Here is a 19,777-nt window from a genome sequence, read left to right as displayed (position 1 = left end):
TTAAAAATTGCCTGGCTGGGCAATCAATCGATCGCAAGACCTAATTTGGCTCAAACTTTTCATCTGTGCTCCGGAATCTGCCTCGTGGGGCGGCTTTGAAGAGGCCCCCCCCCTCACCGCCTGGCAGGAGAGGCCTCGGAGCTGGGTTTGGGAACACGAGCGGGACGCGGGGTGATGTGGGCGCCTGAAGGGGTGGCGGTGGGGTGACCTGGGGACGGGGTGGAGTATATGGAGTCGCGGTGAAATTGGGGAGGGGCGTGTCCGCGCAGGTCCCGCCCCGCACATGGGCGGAGCCTCCCGCGGGGCTCGCGGCGCGCGCGCGGCCAGGCTGGCGAAGGGCTCAGTGCGCAGGCGCGCGTCTTTCCGCCGCGGCGCTATCTGGGGGTCTCGGGCCTACCCGGCACCTGCGAGGTGGCGGACGCGGGAGGCGGGCGGCGGGTCGCGCAGGTTCTGGCCCTGGTCCGCGCCGGCCGTCCGAGGCTGCAGCGCGGAGCGTGGGGACGGGGGGCGGCAGACCCCGGCCCGCTCAGGTCGCCTACTCCCTCCCCCCGGTGGGGCCCGCGTCCACCCAGAATGGGGGCGCCCCTGGGGCGTCCGAGCGAACGCGCAGGAAGGGCCGCGTTTTGGGGGCTGGCAGCGCCCCCCGCGGGGTCTCCGTCCTCGTAGGTGCCGAAGGGGCCCGTGCGCGGCCGCGAGGACTGAGCGCCGGCTGCCACCGGCCGGGGGTCGCCGAGGTAGGACTGGGACCGGGTGCCGCCCCCTGCATGCCGTACATCGGTGACCGGAATGTGTTGCCCGGCTCGCCTGGGCGGTGTGACTCCCTGGGTCGGTGCAGAATGCGGGGCGCGCGGGAGCAGCGGGGCCTCCCCGCCGTGTGCCCCACCCCCGGGCGGCCCCCCGCCCCCGCATCTGCGCTGTCCAGGGCCTGAGAGCGCTTCTCCGCGGCCAGCCCGCCTTTTTCCTCGGTCCCCCTGCTTTGCGTTCCCTGAGAGGGGCCGTGTGTTCTCGGGGAGACGGGTCTGGGGCCTCTGATGAAGCTTCTGCTGGAGGGAGTTTCTTCCTTAGGTTCTCCCGGAGCAGAGCAGGTCTACTGAGGCAGGAAGGGGCGGGCTCCGGGAGCAGGAATCTCACCGGGAGGAGCCCTGTGCAGAGCTTCGGACCAGAGGCAGAAGAAAGGCAGAAAAAGAGCATAGGGGGCCCCGAGTGATTTCACCACCTTCAGGAGAAGGGAGCTGGGGCCAAGTGGTGGCAGGGGACGGACTCTCTGAGAAATGTCACCTAGTTGGCTCCACAGCTGGGAAGCTTTTGTTTTCAGCTCTACCGTCAAGAGCACTCTTCCCTCCCTTCATTCTCCACTGATTCTTTCCGGAAGGTGGGCCGCTTTCTAACCGTGACCTGTCACCAGGTCAGGCATCTGGAGATGTGTACTTGGGTCTTCCAGGGTCTTTCCACAGCAGATCTTGATCTTACAGGGTCAGGAGTAGTAGTTCAGGGAGGGTTTGCTGGGGTTTTCTGTTTCTGTCTCATTTGGTGCAAGAGGGAAAAAGAACCTGAAAGGGAAAATGACTTGTCTAAGATCCATAAAAAGGTGAATAGAAGCCAGAGTCCCTGACTCCTGGCTCAGTCCTGTCCACACAATCACATCAAGATAAGTTTCCTCTTAAAAGATGCTTTTGAGGTGTCCCCTGGGTGGCCCAGTGGGTTGAGGCCTCTGCCTTTGGCTGGGGTCATGATCCCGGGGTCTTGGGGTGGAGCCCTGCATGGGGCTCTCTGCTCAGCGGGGAACCTGCTTCCCCCTCTCTCTCTGCCTGTCTATCTGCCTGCTTGTGATTTCTGTCAAGTAAGTAAATAAAATCTTTAAAAAAAAAAAAAGATGCTTTTGAGAAACACCAATCGAATTAGAAGAAACAGTTTCTTCAAAGATTTACATTTAAGGTATGTATCCCTTTTCCCAAAGCTTTGAGGATTCTTGGACTTGGAGTGAATGTTATTGTTAGTAAATCAGATACACAAAATAGCCTTTAGGGTTTGCTTTCCCCTGTAACATCACTTTTTTGTTGTTGTTTTTAAAATTTACTTATTTGTTATTTATTTACTTTATTGGGTTATTTGCCAGAGATAGAGTGAGAGAGCGAGAGCCAGAGAGAGAGGGAGGGGCAGGCAGAGGAAGAAGTTGGCTCCCTGGGATCCTGACCTGAGCCAAGGCAGATGCTTACCCAAATGAGCCACCCAGGTGTCCCTGATTTTACATTTATTTAGAGCATTGGTGCGCAAGTGGTGGGGGGAGGGGCAGAGGGAGAGAAAGAGAATCCCAAGCAGTCTCCACACTCTTCATGGAGCCCATGATCAGGATCCCAGCCAAACTCTAGTCGGTAGTTCAACCAGCTGAGCCACTCAGGCGCCCTACAAGATCAGTTTAAATGAAGACATTGTATTTCATATTTTGACATGCCAGCATTTGCTTAAATAGTTCTGTTTTAAGGGGCACCTGGGTGGCTCAGTTTGTTGGGCATCTGACTCTTGATTTCCGCTCAGGTCATGATCTCGGGGTCATAGGATAGAGCCCCTTGTCAGGCTCTGCACACAGGATGGAGTCTGCTTGGTCCTCTGCCTCTGCTCGCCCCCACACGTGCACACGCACACACTCTCGCAAAATCCTCCAATAATAAAGTTTTATTTTAAACGTTTCTGTGTTAGTGGGAGGGGGACATAGTTAAAGCAGTAGGAAACTGCAGGTTTAAGGAGTCAAAGGGGGACGGATGTTACCTTCCTTCTCTTTTCCAGGATCAGAGGTTGGCCAGCTGGTGTGTAGAAGTTTCTATGGGAACCAGGGAGCTACGGGGCCGGCTGGCTCTCATTACCCTGGTGGGCTTTCCTCCTCTTACAGGTGCCTTCCCAGCGTTTGACATTCTACCCAGAACAGCAGAAAATGAACAAATCCCAGGTGAGTGGTTTCTTTTCTTTATTGCGTATTTCATTTTCCAGCAGATTTTGTGGTTTTTGTAAGTGTGTTCATAAAGTAGAAAAGTCAGAATAGATAAAAAGCTGCTTCTGGGTAAATAAAGAGTGAGTGGTCCCTTTGTAACCTGCGATGGTGGCTGTGAGTCATGTGACTGTTCCATCGTCACAGGTGAGCCTCACGTTTGTCTTTGAGCTTCCTGATCTACATAGGATTTTCAGTGACCACAGAGAGGAACCAGCCAGTTACTCCTGGGACGAAAGACTTAGTGACCCTGGAGTCTGGGAAAAAACTTTGAAGTTCTTCAGGTGGTGAAGAGCCTTCTGGTCACCCCTGTGTGCCTATAATCATTCTTCACTGGAGGTAGAGGTCAGACCTCAGGTTTTATTAGGGACCAAAGTGCTGCTGGACTCCGGAGAGCTTCCTGAACGTCCGCTCTGATCTAGGGACAAAACCCTCAGGCTCTCTGGAGGCATGAAAGAAAGGGATGGCTTCTTCTGAGCTCCTCAAACAGTTGGACGGCAGATGGGTCCAACTCCGTTTTTGGCAAATGCTTGTGCACTCTTAGGTCATGTTTCTTTCATTTTGATAAAGTATATATAACAAAATTCATCATTTTAACCGTTTGACCAGAAGTGTACAGCTCAGTGGCGTGAATTACTTTCACAGTGTTGTGCAACCGTTACTCCTATTTTCGTAACTTTCTTGGCTGCCCAGACAAATCTCTGTAATCCTTGGCCAGTAAGTAACTCGCGGTCCTCCCAGCCCCAGTAACCAAATCTTCCTGTCTCTCGGAATTTCTCTATTCTGGGTATTTTATATACATGGAATCGCACAGTCTCTGTCCTTTTGTGTCTGGCTTCTTTCCCTTCATGTAACATTTTCAGGGTTCATCCCTGTCGTAGCGTGTATCAGAACTTCCTTCCTTGCGGTGTCTGCGTAATCTTTCGTTTTACGGATGTATCACCTTCTGCTCATCCGTTCGTGTGTTCATGGACACTTCGGGTTGTTTCCATCTTTTGGCCCTTGAGAATAGTGTTGCTGTGAGCGTTCAAGTACAAGGATCTGCCTACCCGTTCGCATTTCAGTGCACTGGGGGTATCCTCACTTCTTCTGCATTACTTGCCTAAATATGTCCTGATAAAACTTAGCAGTCATGTCTCTGCCGTGGATGCCAGCGGGTGTTTTCCAGACCTTACTTTACTAGAACATTCGGCTGCATGTGGCAGTTAACCCACTTTGACCTTCTAGAAAGGCCTCTTTCTATGGCATTTTGTGGCATGTTCTGGCTTTTTCCCTGCTCTGATTTCTTTGTCTCTCTCATGGCACCCTCCTCCTCTTAGACCCATTCTCACGGCTTTTCCCCAAATTCCCATCCTTTGCTCCCTCCTCCTGTTACTCTGCCGGTCCTTTCTGTTTCCTGCCCGCTGTGGTGGTGGTACCAAGTGTTAGCCTGGGCTCTCCCCTCACGTGCCCTTCTCCGCGCCGGTGGCCGAAGTCTCCTCTGTTTTCCACGTTCCGAAGTTAAAGTGATGGTTTGCAGCCTCCCCCATTTCCCATCTAATCTCGCCTGCCCATCCCCTGTCGGGTGGTGGGCCTTCTGCGGGGCACAGGTAAAGGAAGCCCTGGAATGGCATTCATCCTGAAGCCTTCGCTCCCTTACATTAACACGTGTGCATCTCAGTTTTACTACTTTTCAGATGGCAACAGTTCTTAAACCTGTTCTTCCTACTGAATTCTTTCTCCCCTTTCAGAGCTTAATTTTCTCTTCCCTGGACTGTTGGAAGAGCTGCTTGCTTCTTCGTCCCCCAGATTACATCTGTCCTCCTGAGTAATTAACCTGAAATGCTATTCTGAGGTGCTTGGGTGGCCTGGTGGGTTGAGTATCTGACTCTTGGTTTCGGCTCGGGTCATGATCTTGGGGGTTGTGGGATCGAGCCCCCTCTCGGGTTCAGTGCTCGGCGGGGAGTCTGCTTGAAGATTGTTTTCCTCTGCCCCTACCCCCCTCACATAAGCGTGCTTTCTCTCTGTTTAAAGTAAATTCATAGGGCGCCTGGGTAGTGGTAAAGTAACAGACATATAGGGGGTACCTGGGTGGCTTGGTTGTGATGTATAATTTTATGTGTTATTGGTTTCATTTTGCTAAGATTTTGTTGAGGATTTTTGCTTCTCTGTTGATGGAAGATACTGGTCTGTAGTTTTCTTTTCTTAGGATGTCTATCTTATTTTGGTATTAGGGTAAGGATGGCCACATAGAATGAAACAGGAACTGTTCCCTTTTGTGTCTGTCTTCTAGAGGAGATTGTAGAGAGGTATTATAATTTCTTCCTTAAGTGTTCGGTAGGATTTTTACCAATGAACCAATCTAAGCCTGGTGCTTTCTGTTTTGGAAGATTATTAATTATTTTATTTGTTTGTTTATTTATTTATTTATTTTTTAAAGATTTATTTATTTGTCAGAGAGAGAGCGAGCGAGAGCGAGCACAGGCAGACACAGTGGAAGGCAGAGTCAGAGGGAGAAGCAGGCTCCCTGCGGAGCAAGGAGCCCGATGTGGGACTTGATCCCAGGACGCTGGGATCATGACCTGAGCCAAAGGCAGCTGCTTAACCAACTGAGCCACCCAGGCGTCCCTGTTTGTTTATTTTTAAAGATTTTATTTATTTATTGGACAGAGATCACATGCAGGCAAAGAGGCAGGCAGAGAGAGAGGAAGGGAAGCAGGCTCCCTGCTGAGCAGAGATCCCGATGCGGGGCTCAATCCAGGGACCCCGAGATCATGACCTGAGCTGAAGGCAGGGGCTTAACTCACTGAGCCACCCAGGCACCCCCCTATTTATTTATTTTTAAAGATACTATTTATTTATTTATTTGACAGCACAAGCAGGCAGAACGGCAGGCAGAGGGAGAGGGAGAAGCACACTCTCCACTGCTGACATCGGTCTTGATCCCAGGACATTGGAATCATGACCCAAGCCAAGGCTTAACTAACTGAGCCACGCAGATGCCCCAAGATTAATAACTATTGACTCATGTTCCTTGATAGATGTAGACATAGATTTTGTATTTCTTCTTCTTCTTCTTCTTCTTTTTTTTTTAAAGATTTTATTTATTTATTTGACAGACAGAGATCACAAGTAGGCAGAGAGAGAAGGGGAAGCAGGCTCCCTGCTGAGCAGAGGAGAAGCACATATCTGTTAAGGATTATTATATCTTCTTGGAGAGTTGACACTTTCTTCATTATGAAAGCCTCTCTTTATCCTTGATAGCTTTTCTTTGAAGTCGGCTCTGTCTGAAAGTAAGATAGGCCCCTGCTTTCTTTTGATCAGTATTATCATGGTATATCTTTCCAGCCATGTAGTTTGATGGGTTCATTCTTTAAGGAACAATTTTTTCCCAGTTTTTTTTCTTGTGGCATAGAAAATTTACCATTTTAATTATTTTAAGGGTACAGTTTGGTGGTGGTAATACGTTCATAATGTGCAACCATCACCATCTGTTCCTGTAGGTCTTTTAGAATCTTATAAAACTGAAGCTCTGTGCCCATTGAGTAATAACCCTCTATTCCTCCTTTCTTGTCCCGAGCAACCACCATTCTGCTCTGTCTGTATGATATTCTCTTATGCGTAACATCTTGAAGGTTCATCTATATTGTAGCAAGTGTCAGAACGTCATTCCTTTTCTCTGACTGAATAACACTCGATCTTATGTACATACCACGTTTGCTTCTCCATTTGTCTGTTGATGAGCACTAGGGTTGCTTCCACATTTTAGCTATTGTGAATAATGCTGCTGTAAATACGGAAGTACAGATATGCCTTTAAGACCATGTTTTCAGTTCTTTGGAGTATAGAACCCAAAGTAGAATTACTGGGTCATATGATAAATCTGTTTTTCACTTTTTAAGAACTGCCATGCCCTTCCGTACTGGTTGTACCATTCCACGTCCCCACCAGCATTTCTTCACATCCTCTCAAGTGTGTGTTTTGTGTGTGTGCGCACGTGTGTTTTATAGTAGCTGTCCTAATGGGTATGAGGCGGTATCTCATTGTAGTTTTAATTTGCATTTCCCTAATGATCAGTGATGTTGAGCGTGTTCTTATGTGTTTATTGGCCATTTTTGTGTCTTCTGTGGAAAAATATCTGATGAAGAATTTTGACCATTTTTGAATTGGATGTTTGTGGTGTGTGTGTGTGTGTGTGTATGTGTGTGTGCGTGTTTAGAGCCCTCTATATATTCTGGGAATTAATGCCTTATCAGATAGATGACTTGCAAATATTTTATCCCGTTCTGTGCGTTGCATTTTACTCTGTTGACAGCGTCTTTTGATGCACAAAATTCTTAATTTTCAGAAAGTCCACTTTGGTTTTTTTCCCTTCTGTGGCCTGTGCATCATATCCAATGAATTATAGCCAGATCTAGTGTCATGAAGATTTTGCCTTATGTTTTTTCTAAGAGTTTTATAGTTTAAAATAGTACATTTAGGTCTTTGATCCACTTAAGTTAATGTTTGTATGTGGTGTTAAATAGGAGCCCAGTTTCATTCTTTGCCTGTGGATACCCAATATTCCCAGTGCTGTTTGTTGAAAAGACTGTCTTTTACCCATGGAATGGTCTTGGCACCCTTATAAAAAATTATCTGGCCACAAATGCGGGGGTCTAATTCTGGGCTCTCTATTCCCTGAGTCTGGGTGTCTGTCTATATTCCTGTGCCACACTGTTTTGATTTTTGTCACTTCGTATTGAGTTTTGTAACTAGGGAGTATGAGTCCTCCAGCTCTTCTTTTTCGAGGTTGTTTTGGGCATTTCCTTGGGCAAAGAATCTCCCTTTGACATTCCATGTGAATTTTAAGAGGAGTTTTTCTATTTCTGTAAAAGACATCACTGGGATTTTGAGAGAGATTGCGTTGATTCTGTAGATCACTGTGCGTAGTGTCAGCATCTTCATAATATTAAGTCCTCCAACCCATGAATGTGGACAGTGTCCCACCTAGTTAGGTCTTTAATTTCTTTAAGCAGTGTTCTGTGGTGTTCCTTGTGCGATTTTTCACCTCCTTTGTTCATTCCTAAGTATTTTATTCGTTTGGCGTGATTGTAAATGGGATTGTTTTTATAACTTCCTTTTCAAATTGTTGTTCGTGTACAGAAATGCAGCCACTTCCTGTGTGTTGATTTCTATCCTTCCTCCTACTTTGCTGAATTCACTTATCAACTCTAACATTTTTTGTGTGTACTCTCCAGGGTTTTCTACATACACCATCATACCATTTGCAAATAGATATAATTTTACTACTTCTTTCTGATTTGAATGTTTTGTTTCATTTCCTTCCTTCCTTCTCTCCTCCTGTCTCTCTCTCGTAATTCTTGTGGCTAAAATTTCCAGTACTAGATTGAACAGAAGAGGCATAAGTGGGCATCCTTGTCTTTTTCCTGATTCTAGAGGAATAACTTTCTGCTTCCACCAATAAGTGTGATGTTTGCTGTGGGTTTTTCCATGTATGACTTTTATTATGTTGAGGGGGGTTCCTGCTACCCCTATTTTCTTGAGTCTTTTTTTTTTTTAAGATTTTATTTATTTATTTGACAGACAGAGATCACAGGTAGGCAGAGAGAGAGAGAGAGGAGGAAGCAGGCTCCCCGCTGAGCAGAGAGCCCAATGCGGGGCTCTATCCCAGGACCCTGGGATCATGATCTGAGCCGAAGGCAGAGGCTTTAACCCACTGAGCCACCCAGGCGCCCCTTCTTGAGTCTTTTTATCGTGAAGAACGAGTGTTGGATTTTCTCAGATGCTTCTTCCACGCCAGTTGTGTGTTTTTCCCCCTCATTCCCTTAACGTATGGTGTGTTGTGTTGATCGATTTTCATATTTGGAGCCATCCTCACGCTCCAGGAATAAACCACACTTGGCCAAAGCTGGTAGTCCTTTTATTATTATGCTGCCGAATTTGGTTTGCTAGTATTTTGTTGAGGATTTTTATAGCAGTGTTCATAAGGGATAATGGTCTGTAGGTTTCTCTCAGTGTCTTTTTCTGGCATTGGTATGAGGGTGATGCTGGCCTCACACAATGAGTTAGGAAGTATTCACTCCCCTTCAATTTTCTGGAAAAGTCTGAGGAGGATTGGTATTCGCTCCTCTTTAAAATGTTGGTAGAAAAAAATAAAAATAAAAAAAAAATAAAATGTTGGTAGAATGATACAGCGAAGCCATGAGGTCCAGGACTGTATTTGTTGGGATAGTCCTCAGTACTGACCCAGTGTCCTTACTAGTTGCAGTTCTGTTCAGACCTTCTGTTTTCATCCTGATTGAGCCTTGACTGGGTTTTGTGTTTCTAGAATTTTCTCCATTACCTCTTGGTTACCCAAATTGTTGGCATGCAGTGGTTCGTACTACTCTTATAAACCTTTTTATTTCAGCAGAACTGGTAGAAATGTTCCTATTTTCATTTCTGACTCCTGAAGTCCTCTTTTTTTCCTTACTCCATTTAGGCAAAAATTTGTTCTGTTCATCTCTTCAAACAACTGGCTTTTGTTTTCATTTTACCTGTTGTTTTTATCTCTTGTTTATTTCTGCTCTAATCTTATTTCCTTCCAGCAGGTGGGTTTGGGTTTAATTTTCTTGTTTTTCTGGTTCTTTAAGTTGTAAAGTCAGGTTATTGATTTGAGAGCTGTAAGGGTGATGGCTTTCAAGTCCTTTGTGGTTCCTCCTTATCCTCAGGGTCACACCTGCTGCCTGCCGAGGGCCCAGGATGCTTTGGCAGAAAGGAAACAGTGGGTTGTCTTATTTAACTTTTAGCCAGGAAAAAAAAAACCAAATTAAGTTTATCATTATTGTGTGGACAGGCAGTCTGTATACATTATCCGTTAAGAAGTAAATAAATTGGGAGATGCTCAAACTTTATTCCTAGGGTGAGGGTGAATTATTCTGGAGACACTACAGTATAGGAATGAACCCAGACTTGCTGTGTAGTATCCCAGGACACCTTGGCAAATCTCTATCATCTTATAGCCCTACACACTGTCTGTCACACTTCTGGGTGTGTCTCCTGACTACTTGGCCCTGCTCACGTCACGGTGCCACATTAATGACGATCTCCGGCTTCGTGAAGCCCAACTTGACAATACAAAACAGAACCCCATTTTCTGCCATTACTTAATACTCTCTGTAAATGATTCTAGCACAGCTCGCACAGTACCTTATTACAGCATAAGTGTTCATAAATCTGATTTGTCTCCTTATTAAGACTGAAGCTCCTGGGGCTAAGCTTCGGTGGCTCAGTTAGTTGAGTGTCTGATGTTTGATTTTGGCTCAGGTCATGATCTCGGGGGCCTGGGCTCGAGCCCTCTGATGGGCTCTGTGCTCAGCGGGGAGCCTGCTTCTCTCCCTTGCCCTCTACCCCTCCCCCCAACTCACACGCTCTTTCAAATAAATCTTAAAAAAAAGAAAAAGGCTTAGGCTCTTTAAGGGCAGGAAAAAAGAACAGGGTTTATTTAGCTTAATATTCCTTGCAGAGTAAGACAGTTTCAGAAACACAGTAAGAACTTCAGTTTTTTTGTTTGAATTAATAAGCTAATACTGGGTTTTCTGGGTTTTCCCATCATGTTCAGTTTATCCACAAAGTAAAAACAAAAGACATTATAGAATAGGCCACATAGAGGCGCCTGGGTAGCTCAGTGGGTTAAGCCTCTGCCTTCAGCTCAGGTCATGATCTCAGGGTCCTGGGATCGACCCCCGCATTGGGCTCTCTGCTCAGCGGGGAGCCTGCTTCCCCCCTCTCTCTGCCTGCCTTTCTGCCAACTTGTGATCGCTCTCTCTCTGTCAAATAAATAAATAAAATATTTTAAAAAATACAATAGGCCACATATACACTTTTATGGTAAACTTGCAAAGTAAACATGTTAATACTTGTCTCCCACTTGTCTGTTTCATGTCACACAATGCTGCTCTCTTTGGCTTGAACAGAAATGTGCTGGTCAGGGATCCGTGTCATTCAGGGATGTGACTGTGGACTTTACCCGGGACGAGTGGTCACAATTGACGGGCACACAGAGGACACTGTATCGGGACGTGATGTTGGAGAACTACAGTCACCTGGTCTCAGTGGGTGAGGGTGTTCCCTGTGTCCCGTCTCACAGCACGCATTTCCTTTCTTCCTTCGTAGCTGCCAGAGTTTGTGGGCCCCTGAAGGAGTGTTGAATGATACTGTGTGTGTATCTCATGATCTCATGGGTCAGAGATGTTCCCATCGGGCACAGAAAGGACGCTGTGTTCTTGCCTCCCTAATGCAAGGTGCACACGGGCATCTTTATCACGTGGCTCCTGAAGTTGCACCTTCCTCGTCCTCCAGGGGCCTTATGTCGAAGCAGCTGTGACGAGTTTTACCCTGTATTCCACTTGCAGGGTGTCACCTCGCCAAACCAGAGGTGATCTTCAGGCTGGAGCAAGGCGAGGAGCTGTGGCCCTCAGACGCAGAGATCCCAGACCAGGGTGATCAAGGTGAGTTAGTCGTTGCGGCGGAAAGAAGAACCCGACAGAAATCAGGTCCCAGGGGGGTCGGTTCTGAGGTTGGTGTGTGTGTCTCTGTAATTCAATTTTGGGCCCTCAGACCTTTGGAAGTAGCTGAGCAGTGAGCTGGCAGACCTCCAGTCACCCAAGTCACCCCTGTCTGTCACTTGTAAATACCGTGTTGCCCTCTTCTGCCTGATGGCCGGTGTGGAACCCTGCCTTCTTCGCCTTAGACCTTTGTCTTTGGTTTCCTTCTCTAGTATTCTTCTTCCTCCATTTCATGGACTGTTTCCTCTTTATTTTTCCCTCTGGCCATCCATCCATCCATCTGTCCGTCTGTCCGTCCATCCATCCATCCATCCTTCTGTCCTGCAGATGTTCCTCCTGCATGCCACTCGTGTTCCTGATGCTGGAGATATGCTGGTGAACTAACAATGTTCCTGAGCTCTTAGAGCTTACAAGCGAGCAGGAGAAGATAGATGTAAACGAAAAAAAATTACCGCTCAAGTGGTGACAAGATCCATGAAGAGAATTAAAGCAGGCTAAAAGGAGATTGTGGGGTGTGCCCTTTTAAAAGGTGGCCAGAGAATGCCTTTTTGATGAGGTCCACATTAGAGCGGGATACTGGGTTTTCCAGGGAGAAGGAAGAGCCAGGCCATGCTCTTGTGGTAGCTGTTGGTTGGAAGAGCTCTGGGAATGGCAGGGGGCCATCATGGCTGTAGGGGTGCTGAGAGGGACATTGGTAGGGGCTGACTTTGGAGAGGTAGCCAGAGCCCAGAGGAGGATGCCTTACAGGACAAGCTAAGGGCTTTGATTCTGCTTTAGGTGAGAGGGACAACTGTTCATGGATTTCTACAAAACAGTGTTTTAAAAGAATTTCTCTGGCTACTGCCCAGAGAAAATCAGAGATGAGCGTGAGGGTGGTTGACGAAAGTAGAAACAGAGACGGAATGCAGGGCTGCTTCCCCCAGCGCAATGCCAGTTACCTACTGATCTGGCAGATTTCAATTTATTGTTCATGCTGATAGTCTCAGTAGTGCCATGGAGGAAGTTGAACAAAATCAGGTTATTTATTGCATTTGAGGGCATGGTTTCAGGTACATTTTTAACATAGGAACTTGATAACCATTGAGTAAGGACCATAATATAGTTTAGGATGTGTGGATGTGTGGACACAACAAGGATTGAAGGGTCTTGGAGAATAAGTTTATTATTAATTGGAATGTTGAACAGTTTGTTTAAAAGGTTTGGGGGCAAGATTCTGAACTGAACAGTCAAATTGCTTGCAACTCTTAGCTTCCCGGGCAAGTGTCCCAGAGTAGTACAGTCCTGTTCTGAAGACAGAATACTGGTCAGGTTAATGTAGGGACTGGGCTGTGTGGGTGTGGATGGTTTCGGTTCTCAGCAGAGCAGACCTGCTTGCCGTGGTTCAGGTAAGCTGTGATGGGGGCTTAGAGTTCCGAGCTGGTGCGTGTGAGGAGGCGGGGCTGCACCGTGTGGAGAAGCGGGTCTGCCACTGAGTCCAAGGTGGCCTTTGAGAGAGGGGCAAGGGTAAGGGTTAGGGGTGGGCGGTATTTACCGATGTGGCAGACTGGGCAGGAGATGTTTGGGGGAAGTTTAAAATTTAACATCTACTAATTCTAAAACCTGAAGTCCTTTAGATTTTAGTTCTATTCGGATAGCCAGTCCCTGCTTTAGTTCTAGACTTGGTAAGCAGATCAGTTCTCAAAAGCAGTCTTCTGGTGTATTACATTTCACCATTTCTTGACCAAAGTTCATTTGCTAGTAGGTTCTTAAGAATTCATGAGAACAGTACTTCCCTGCATTCTTACAAATACAGACTTCCTGGTGTTACTTCAACTGAGGATCGTTTTGTCTACATATAAAATTATTGGGATTTACTTTTAGTGTTTAAGGATTTTGTAATTCTTTCTTCACTGCTTTTAGCACTGAATTCTATTACGGATGCCTGAAATCAGCTTGATTTTTTTTTTCTCCTCTTAAAAATGACTGACTTCAGGTTCTGGGGATGTGATGTGCAGCAGGGTGACTGTGGTTACTAGTACAATAAGTACAGTGGAAAGTTATGGAGAGTAGATGTTGATTGTTCTAACCACACACAGTTTACCTGGGTTAACTGAATATGATGATAGATATTTTGATTATCTTGATTTTGATAATCATAGGAAATGTGTTAACATTTTTGAAGTACACTTAATTTTTCTTCTTTATGACCTTACAGACAGAAACCAGCAAGACCAAGACAAACATTTGTGGCGAGTTTCACTCATCAGCAAAAATTCACTGACTAAGAACAGAGAGAATGTTTTCAGAGAAACACCCTGTCAGGATGTCTCTCGTGGAAAACGTTTGAAAAATGTTTCAGAATCAATTTTTAGTAATAACAATTATTCAGGTAAGAACTCTGATGAAATTAATGCATGTGGGAAGTTACTATCTGGTAATAACCAAGGAAATACTCATACTGGAAAAAAGTCTGGCGAACAGAACCTAGGTGGGAAATCCCCAAGTCCTATTGAGGGCTGTACTGAACAACAGAAAATTCAAACTTTGGGGCCACTTTTTGAAAATAATGAATGTGGAGAGATCTTTCTTAATAAGGCAGCTGTCATTACACCTACGAGGGCTCAAACAGAAGAGCAATCCTGTGATTCTAAGGAACAGGGACGAAATACCAGAGATGAGTCAGCCCTTGAAGTCCTTCAGGAAACTCACACAAGGAAGAACCGCTGTGAGGTTGATGAGTGCCGGAAGTCAACCCTCCTAAAACATCATAAAGTTAACGTGGAATGTAATGACAACGAGACTAATTTCAGCAAGAAGTCCCATGACACTCAACCTCCCGAAACTCACACAGGAGAGAAAACCTTTGAATGTAGTCACTGCCAGAAATCTTTCGACCAGGAGGCCCACGTGACTCAGCACCAGAAGACACACACAAGAGAGAAACTCCGTGGAAGTAATATATCTGGAAAAACCCTTCAGAAATCACAGCTCACAGACCCTCTGCAATCTCAGGCAGGAGAGAAACTCAGTGACTACAGCGAAGCCCCTGTGCCGTCAGGCCTTGCCGATCAGCAGAGAACACAGTCAGAAGGGAAGTTTTATGTGTGTAACGAGTGCAGGAAGTCTTTCCGTCATAGCTCAGCCCTCAAAGTCCATCAGAGAATTCACACAGGAGAGAAGCCCTATCAATGCACCGAGTGTGGGAAATCCTTTTATGCCAAATCAAACTTGAACCATCATCAGAGGACTCATACAGGGGAGAAGCCCTATGAGTGTACGGAGTGTGGGAAATCCTTCTGTGTGAAATCAAACTTAACTAAACATCAGAAAACACATACAGGAGAGAAACCTTTCAAATGTAATGAATGTGGGAAAACTTTCTTACAGAAGTCACAGTTTGCTGACCATCAGAGAACACACACGGGGGAGAGACCCTATGTATGTAATGAGTGCGGTAAATCCTTCTACTATAAGTCAGCCCTGCACGTACATCAGGGGAAGCATACAGAAGAGAAACCCTTTAAATGCACCGACTGTGGGAAATCCTTCTGCTATAAATCTGCCTTAATTATCCATCAGGTGTCTCACACAGGGAAGAAACCCTATGACTGTAATGAATGTGGGAAAACCTTCTGTGTGAAGTCAAACCTCACTAAACATCAGAAAATTCACACTGGTTTGAAACCTTATGAATGTAATGAGTGTGGCAAAGCCTTCTCTATGAATTCGATCCTAATAGTACACCAGAGAACCCACACGGGGGAGAAACCCTATGGATGCAATGAATGTGAGAAGTCCTTCTATAAAAAATCAGCCCTCACTAAACACCAGAAGACACACACAGGGGAGAAACCACACGCATGTAACGAATGTGGGAAGGCCTTCCATATGAAATCCACCCTGGTCATACACCAGAGAACTCACACTGGAGAGAAACCCTTTAAATGTAACGAATGTGAAAAGTCATTCTACGTGAAGTCACTTCTTAACATTCATCAGAGAAATCACACAGGAAAGAAACCCCACGTATGTAGTGAATGTGGGAAAGCCTTTTCTATGAAGTCCAATCTCACCGACCATCAGAGGACACATTCAGAAGAGAAACCCTATGAATGTAACGAATGTCAGAAGACCTTTCGCCATAAATCGACTTTAACGGTACACCAGAGAACTCACACAGGGGAGAAACCCTATAAATGTAATGAATGTGGGAAATCCTTCTATATGAAGTCAGCCCTCAGTCAACACCAGAGAATACACACAGGGGAAAAGCCTTATGAATGTAAAGAATGTGGGAAAACCTTCTTCCAGAAGTCACATCTCACGAAACATCAGCGCACACACACGGGGGAGAAACCCTATGAATGTAAGGAATGTAAAAAAACCTTCTTCCAGAAGTCACACCTCATTGAACACCAGAGAACCCACACTGGGGAGAAGCCCCATGAATGTAACAAGTGTGGGAAATCTTTTTGTTACAAGTCAGCCTTAACCATACATCAGAGAACTCACACGGAAGAGAAACCATATAAATGTAATGAATGTGAGAAATCTTTCTGTATGAAATCACACCTCACCGTCCATCAGAGAACTCACACAGGGAAGAACCCCTTTGAATGTAAGGAATGTGGGAAGACTTTTTATGTGAAGTCAAACCTCATCAATCATCAGAGGACTCATACAGGGGAGAAACCCTATGAATGTAAGCGATGCGGGAAGTCCTTCTGTATGAAGTCGACCCTCACGGTTCATCAGCGCACACACACGGGGGAGAAGCCCTATGAATGTAACGAATGTGGGAAGTCATTCTGCAAGAAGTCGACTCTCACGAAACATCAGGTAATTCACACAAGGGAGATACCCTAAGGTGCAGCAAATGTGGAAAGCCCTCCTGTGTGAAGTTGAATTTCGTCAACACCAAGAGCACCCGTGGGAGAGACCTTAGGACTGTAGTAATGTGAAGAACTCTTGGGGAACTTCAGTCTTCAGTTGGCATCGAAAGACACAACATGGGGTGGGGGTAGGTGGGCTCTCTCTCTCAGAAAATTTCTGTGTCAGATCTTATGAAATACCAGAGAGCCCACATGGAGAGAGCCAAGAACATCCTGTATGTGAGTGTCCATCTATGAATCTGAGAAGATGTCTCAGAGGAATCAGTCACAGGGCTCAAACCACAAAGAATGCCACAGAAGTATAAAAGCATTTACAGAGTCACAGCTTACGGATCATCAGGTAATTGATATTCGAGTGGAACTGTTACCAGTGTTTTACATGCATGAAAGCTTTTGAGGAAAAAAAAAATCAGACTCTGTATAAAAAAGGAATTAATCTTGAGGGAAAATCTATCAATTTGGGAAATGTGGATACATTTTCTTTGGAAATATTGTAACACTAGAAGTCCGGATTCGGATGTGGTACAAGATGTTGAAGATGTGCCATAAGATACCTCTGACGCTAACGGTGCTCATTGTGGGATCACGAGGCCTTTGGTGGCGGCCGCTCACAGCACCAGACGCCAGAGGTGCACCTGAGGAATCGAGGCTTTGGTATATTGTGTGCAGCATAGACACGTCGTGCACGTTTGGCTTACGTGGCAGGTGTTGAAATAGGTGTCGGTAGGAAGTGTCTCCCCACAGCTCAATAATTCCCATGACAGACTGCTCACACTACAGGGCCCCCATGTGTTTCTGTATGTTTGTAGTACAGAATGCATTACAGGGGACATGCTTGACAAATTTTGAAATTCTATACGCCAACATACTGTTCAGTGAGGATCACGGAGTACTGTCCACCGTAGGGCATGCTCCCTTCCGTGTAAGTTGAGAGGAAGTAAGTTACACACACAGTTGCTTGTTTTTGCAAAGAGAAAGGCTAGAAGGAGAAACGACAAGCTAAGAAAAATGAATTCCTATGGAGGGAGGAGTGAACAGGGGGGAGTCAGGGATGGAAGCAAGGTTTGGTTACGCCTTCATAGGACATTTTTACTTTTGAACAATATAAATGATTTATATATTCAAAACCAGAAAATAAAGGCATTCTGAAATCGAAAACAGAAATGAACTTTACGTCAAATTGGTAACAACACAGAGAAAACAATTCTTACAGGAAACTTCGGAATACAGAGTTAGGACTATATATCCCTAATGGTATGTTTAAGGGCAAAGATTTGCAAAAAATTATAAACACCACTCATTTTTTGTTAGTAATAATTGGTGTTATTTTAGATCTAGTTTGTGTATGTTGTAAGATAAAGCAAAAAGAAACTGTTAATGTTACCAGGAACCACACTTCCCAGTTTACAAGAAGAGATGACCATAAAAATGAAAGAATTTATGTAAAACTCCCCATGAGAAGTATGAACTGATCAGACATTATTTTTAAAAAGTGTATGTCTGAGCTCGTCCGCTGAGGGTCTGGAAGCAGGGGCAGCCCCACGGATGTGCAGCCTCGGTGCCAACATTTCCCTCTTGAGGAGCCAGGACTCCCTGGAGAAACAGCTGGTTCTAGGTCCGAGCCTTTAAGTGTCCAGGGTGAGGCTGGGAGCTCTTGGGTCAAGAAACCAAGGAAGTCCTCGAGATTAATGGGGACGCGTCAGTGGTCCCAGAGGCTACCTTGCAGGGTTTCTCCCTCGCCAAATTTGAGGTAGTTTGACGGTCCAACAGAACAACTGTAATGGATTGCACAACATTTGATTAAACAAAAATCTGTGTCCACATCAATATGGAAAAAGAGGGGCACGAGCTTATTTCCACCGTTGTAGGAGAATCTTACCCAAGCTCCTTTCTATTTAATGAGAAGGAAAGCATTTTCACCCCGCCCATTTCGTAAGAGTTGTGGGAAGGCTGCATGTTCTAGACAAGTATTAGCTAATAAATGTAGAAGGAATGATAGAATTTGAAAGATCATTAATTTGCAACCCCTAGGGTGTCTAGGCAAAGGGCGTCTGTGACGTCAGCATCAGTAGGTGTAAAGGACTGGGGATCTGTGCGGGGCCAGAGAACCTCCCACAGGCATCTTTTTCACTGGCCCTAGAAAAGGTACACCTTTACAGTGGAATGATTAACTGCCCCCACCTTTTGCCATCAGCAGTGGTGACACCACACCGTGTGCCTCCTGTTAGGGTGCGGGGTGGGGTCCACACGTCACCTGGGGGTGTGCTCTTGCCCAAGTATTTCATAGGAGTTTAGTCAGGTGATTGGTTTACAGCAGATATGAGAGAGCAGCTTCAGTGGAGGAAACCAAAATCCAGAATGTGTGGGTATCCACCAAGACAGTTGGCCTGGTGCCTCCAAAAGTCAATGTCATTTTAGAAGGAAAAGGTCGGGCCTGGGGGCTCCTTCCATCGAGAGAGACTACGAGACCTGACCAGATGCAGGGTGTGGTCCTTGACTGGATCCAAACCCCACTCAGCTCGAAAAGACATCCACGTGAGTACTTCTGAGGCCTTTGGAGGAACTGAAATGTGGAATGGCATTGGATCATGTTAGGGAATTCGAGCAGTTTTCTTCAGTGTGATAACGGTGGTTATGAGTGCGAGTCTCTAGGACACCATGCGGAACAGAGGTGGGCTGTCGGTTCTGCCGCTGGGAAATGGTTTGGGACAGGAATGTGCATTATTAGAGGAAGCAGGAAATAGGGCAAAAATCTCAGCAAGCACTGAGGGTGGTGCTTGGGACATGGGTGTTCACTCTCTTTTTCTTTACAGAGCTCTGATCAATGCTAACCGTTTTTGGAAAAGCACTGTTTTTTTTGGCATATATAGTGATGCCTGTTGTTACTGATCTGCACATCAATAAAAAAGCCGAACAATTGCCTTAAATAAAAAAGTATGTGTCTTGGGCTTGGCTGATTTAATGAACACATGTTCATCGAGTGTGCAGGGGCAGGGGTGTGGCTCTTTGCAGGCGGTGGTGCTTGTCCCGCTGCAGACAGCGCTGTGTGTAGAAAATACCCTTCTCTTCCCACTCCTGGGGGGATTTGCAGGGCTCCTGCCGAGGCTCGGCGGCTGGAGTCCCCATGGGAGGAAGAGCAGGCTCCAGGGACTGTGCCCTGGTCCTTGCTCCCCTCGAAGCAGGCTGGCAGCTGCTGTCGCATCTCCTTTGGTAGAGGGCCTTGATGGGGCCTGTGCTCCCTCCTTGCCAGAGACTGTTTGGTGTTGGCGGGATGACCAGACACTGAAGTATTCCGGGTGATCTGGGGGAAGGTTTTGTCATCAATAAAGAATCAGGACCAGAATGGCATTGTCTGTGTGGATGCCTGTTGATGGCATCTTGTGACTCAGGGCTGGTTG

General features: G+C 46.1%; 1 protein-coding gene across 1 annotated transcript; it reads left to right on the top strand.

Moving 5' to 3' along the window:
• The first annotated feature begins 331 nt into the window (after positions 1-331).
• On the top strand, positions 332-19,313 carry LOC309854756 (uncharacterized protein). The gene is made up of 5 exons (XM_082714214.1): positions 332-734; positions 2,888-2,944; positions 10,918-11,059; positions 11,356-11,451; positions 13,703-19,313. Exons 2-5 carry the CDS (start codon positions 2,930-2,932, stop codon positions 16,351-16,353), a joined length of 2,904 nt encoding a protein of 967 aa, XP_082570340.1. The 5' UTR covers positions 332-734; positions 2,888-2,929; the 3' UTR covers positions 16,354-19,313.
• Positions 19,314-19,777: the final 464 nt, after the last annotated feature.

This window comes from Mustela nivalis (genome assembly GCF_964662115.1).
Source record: "Mustela nivalis genome assembly, chromosome: 19".
In the NCBI taxonomy this organism is placed as follows: Eukaryota; Metazoa; Chordata; class Mammalia; order Carnivora; family Mustelidae; genus Mustela; species Mustela nivalis.
The sequence above is the reverse complement of the archived record's forward strand: the minus strand, read 5'-3'. Positions and strand labels throughout refer to the sequence as shown.

Excerpts from the sequence above, each read along its gene's own strand:
- LOC309854756 (XM_082714214.1), top strand. Across the intron at positions 11,060-11,355 it reads CAGTCACCTGGTCTCAGTGG|GGTGTCACCTCGCCAAACCA; the intron begins GTGAGGGTGTTC and ends TTCCACTTGCAG. Across the intron at positions 11,452-13,702 it reads CCCAGACCAGGGTGATCAAG|ACAGAAACCAGCAAGACCAA; the intron begins GTGAGTTAGTCG and ends ATGACCTTACAG.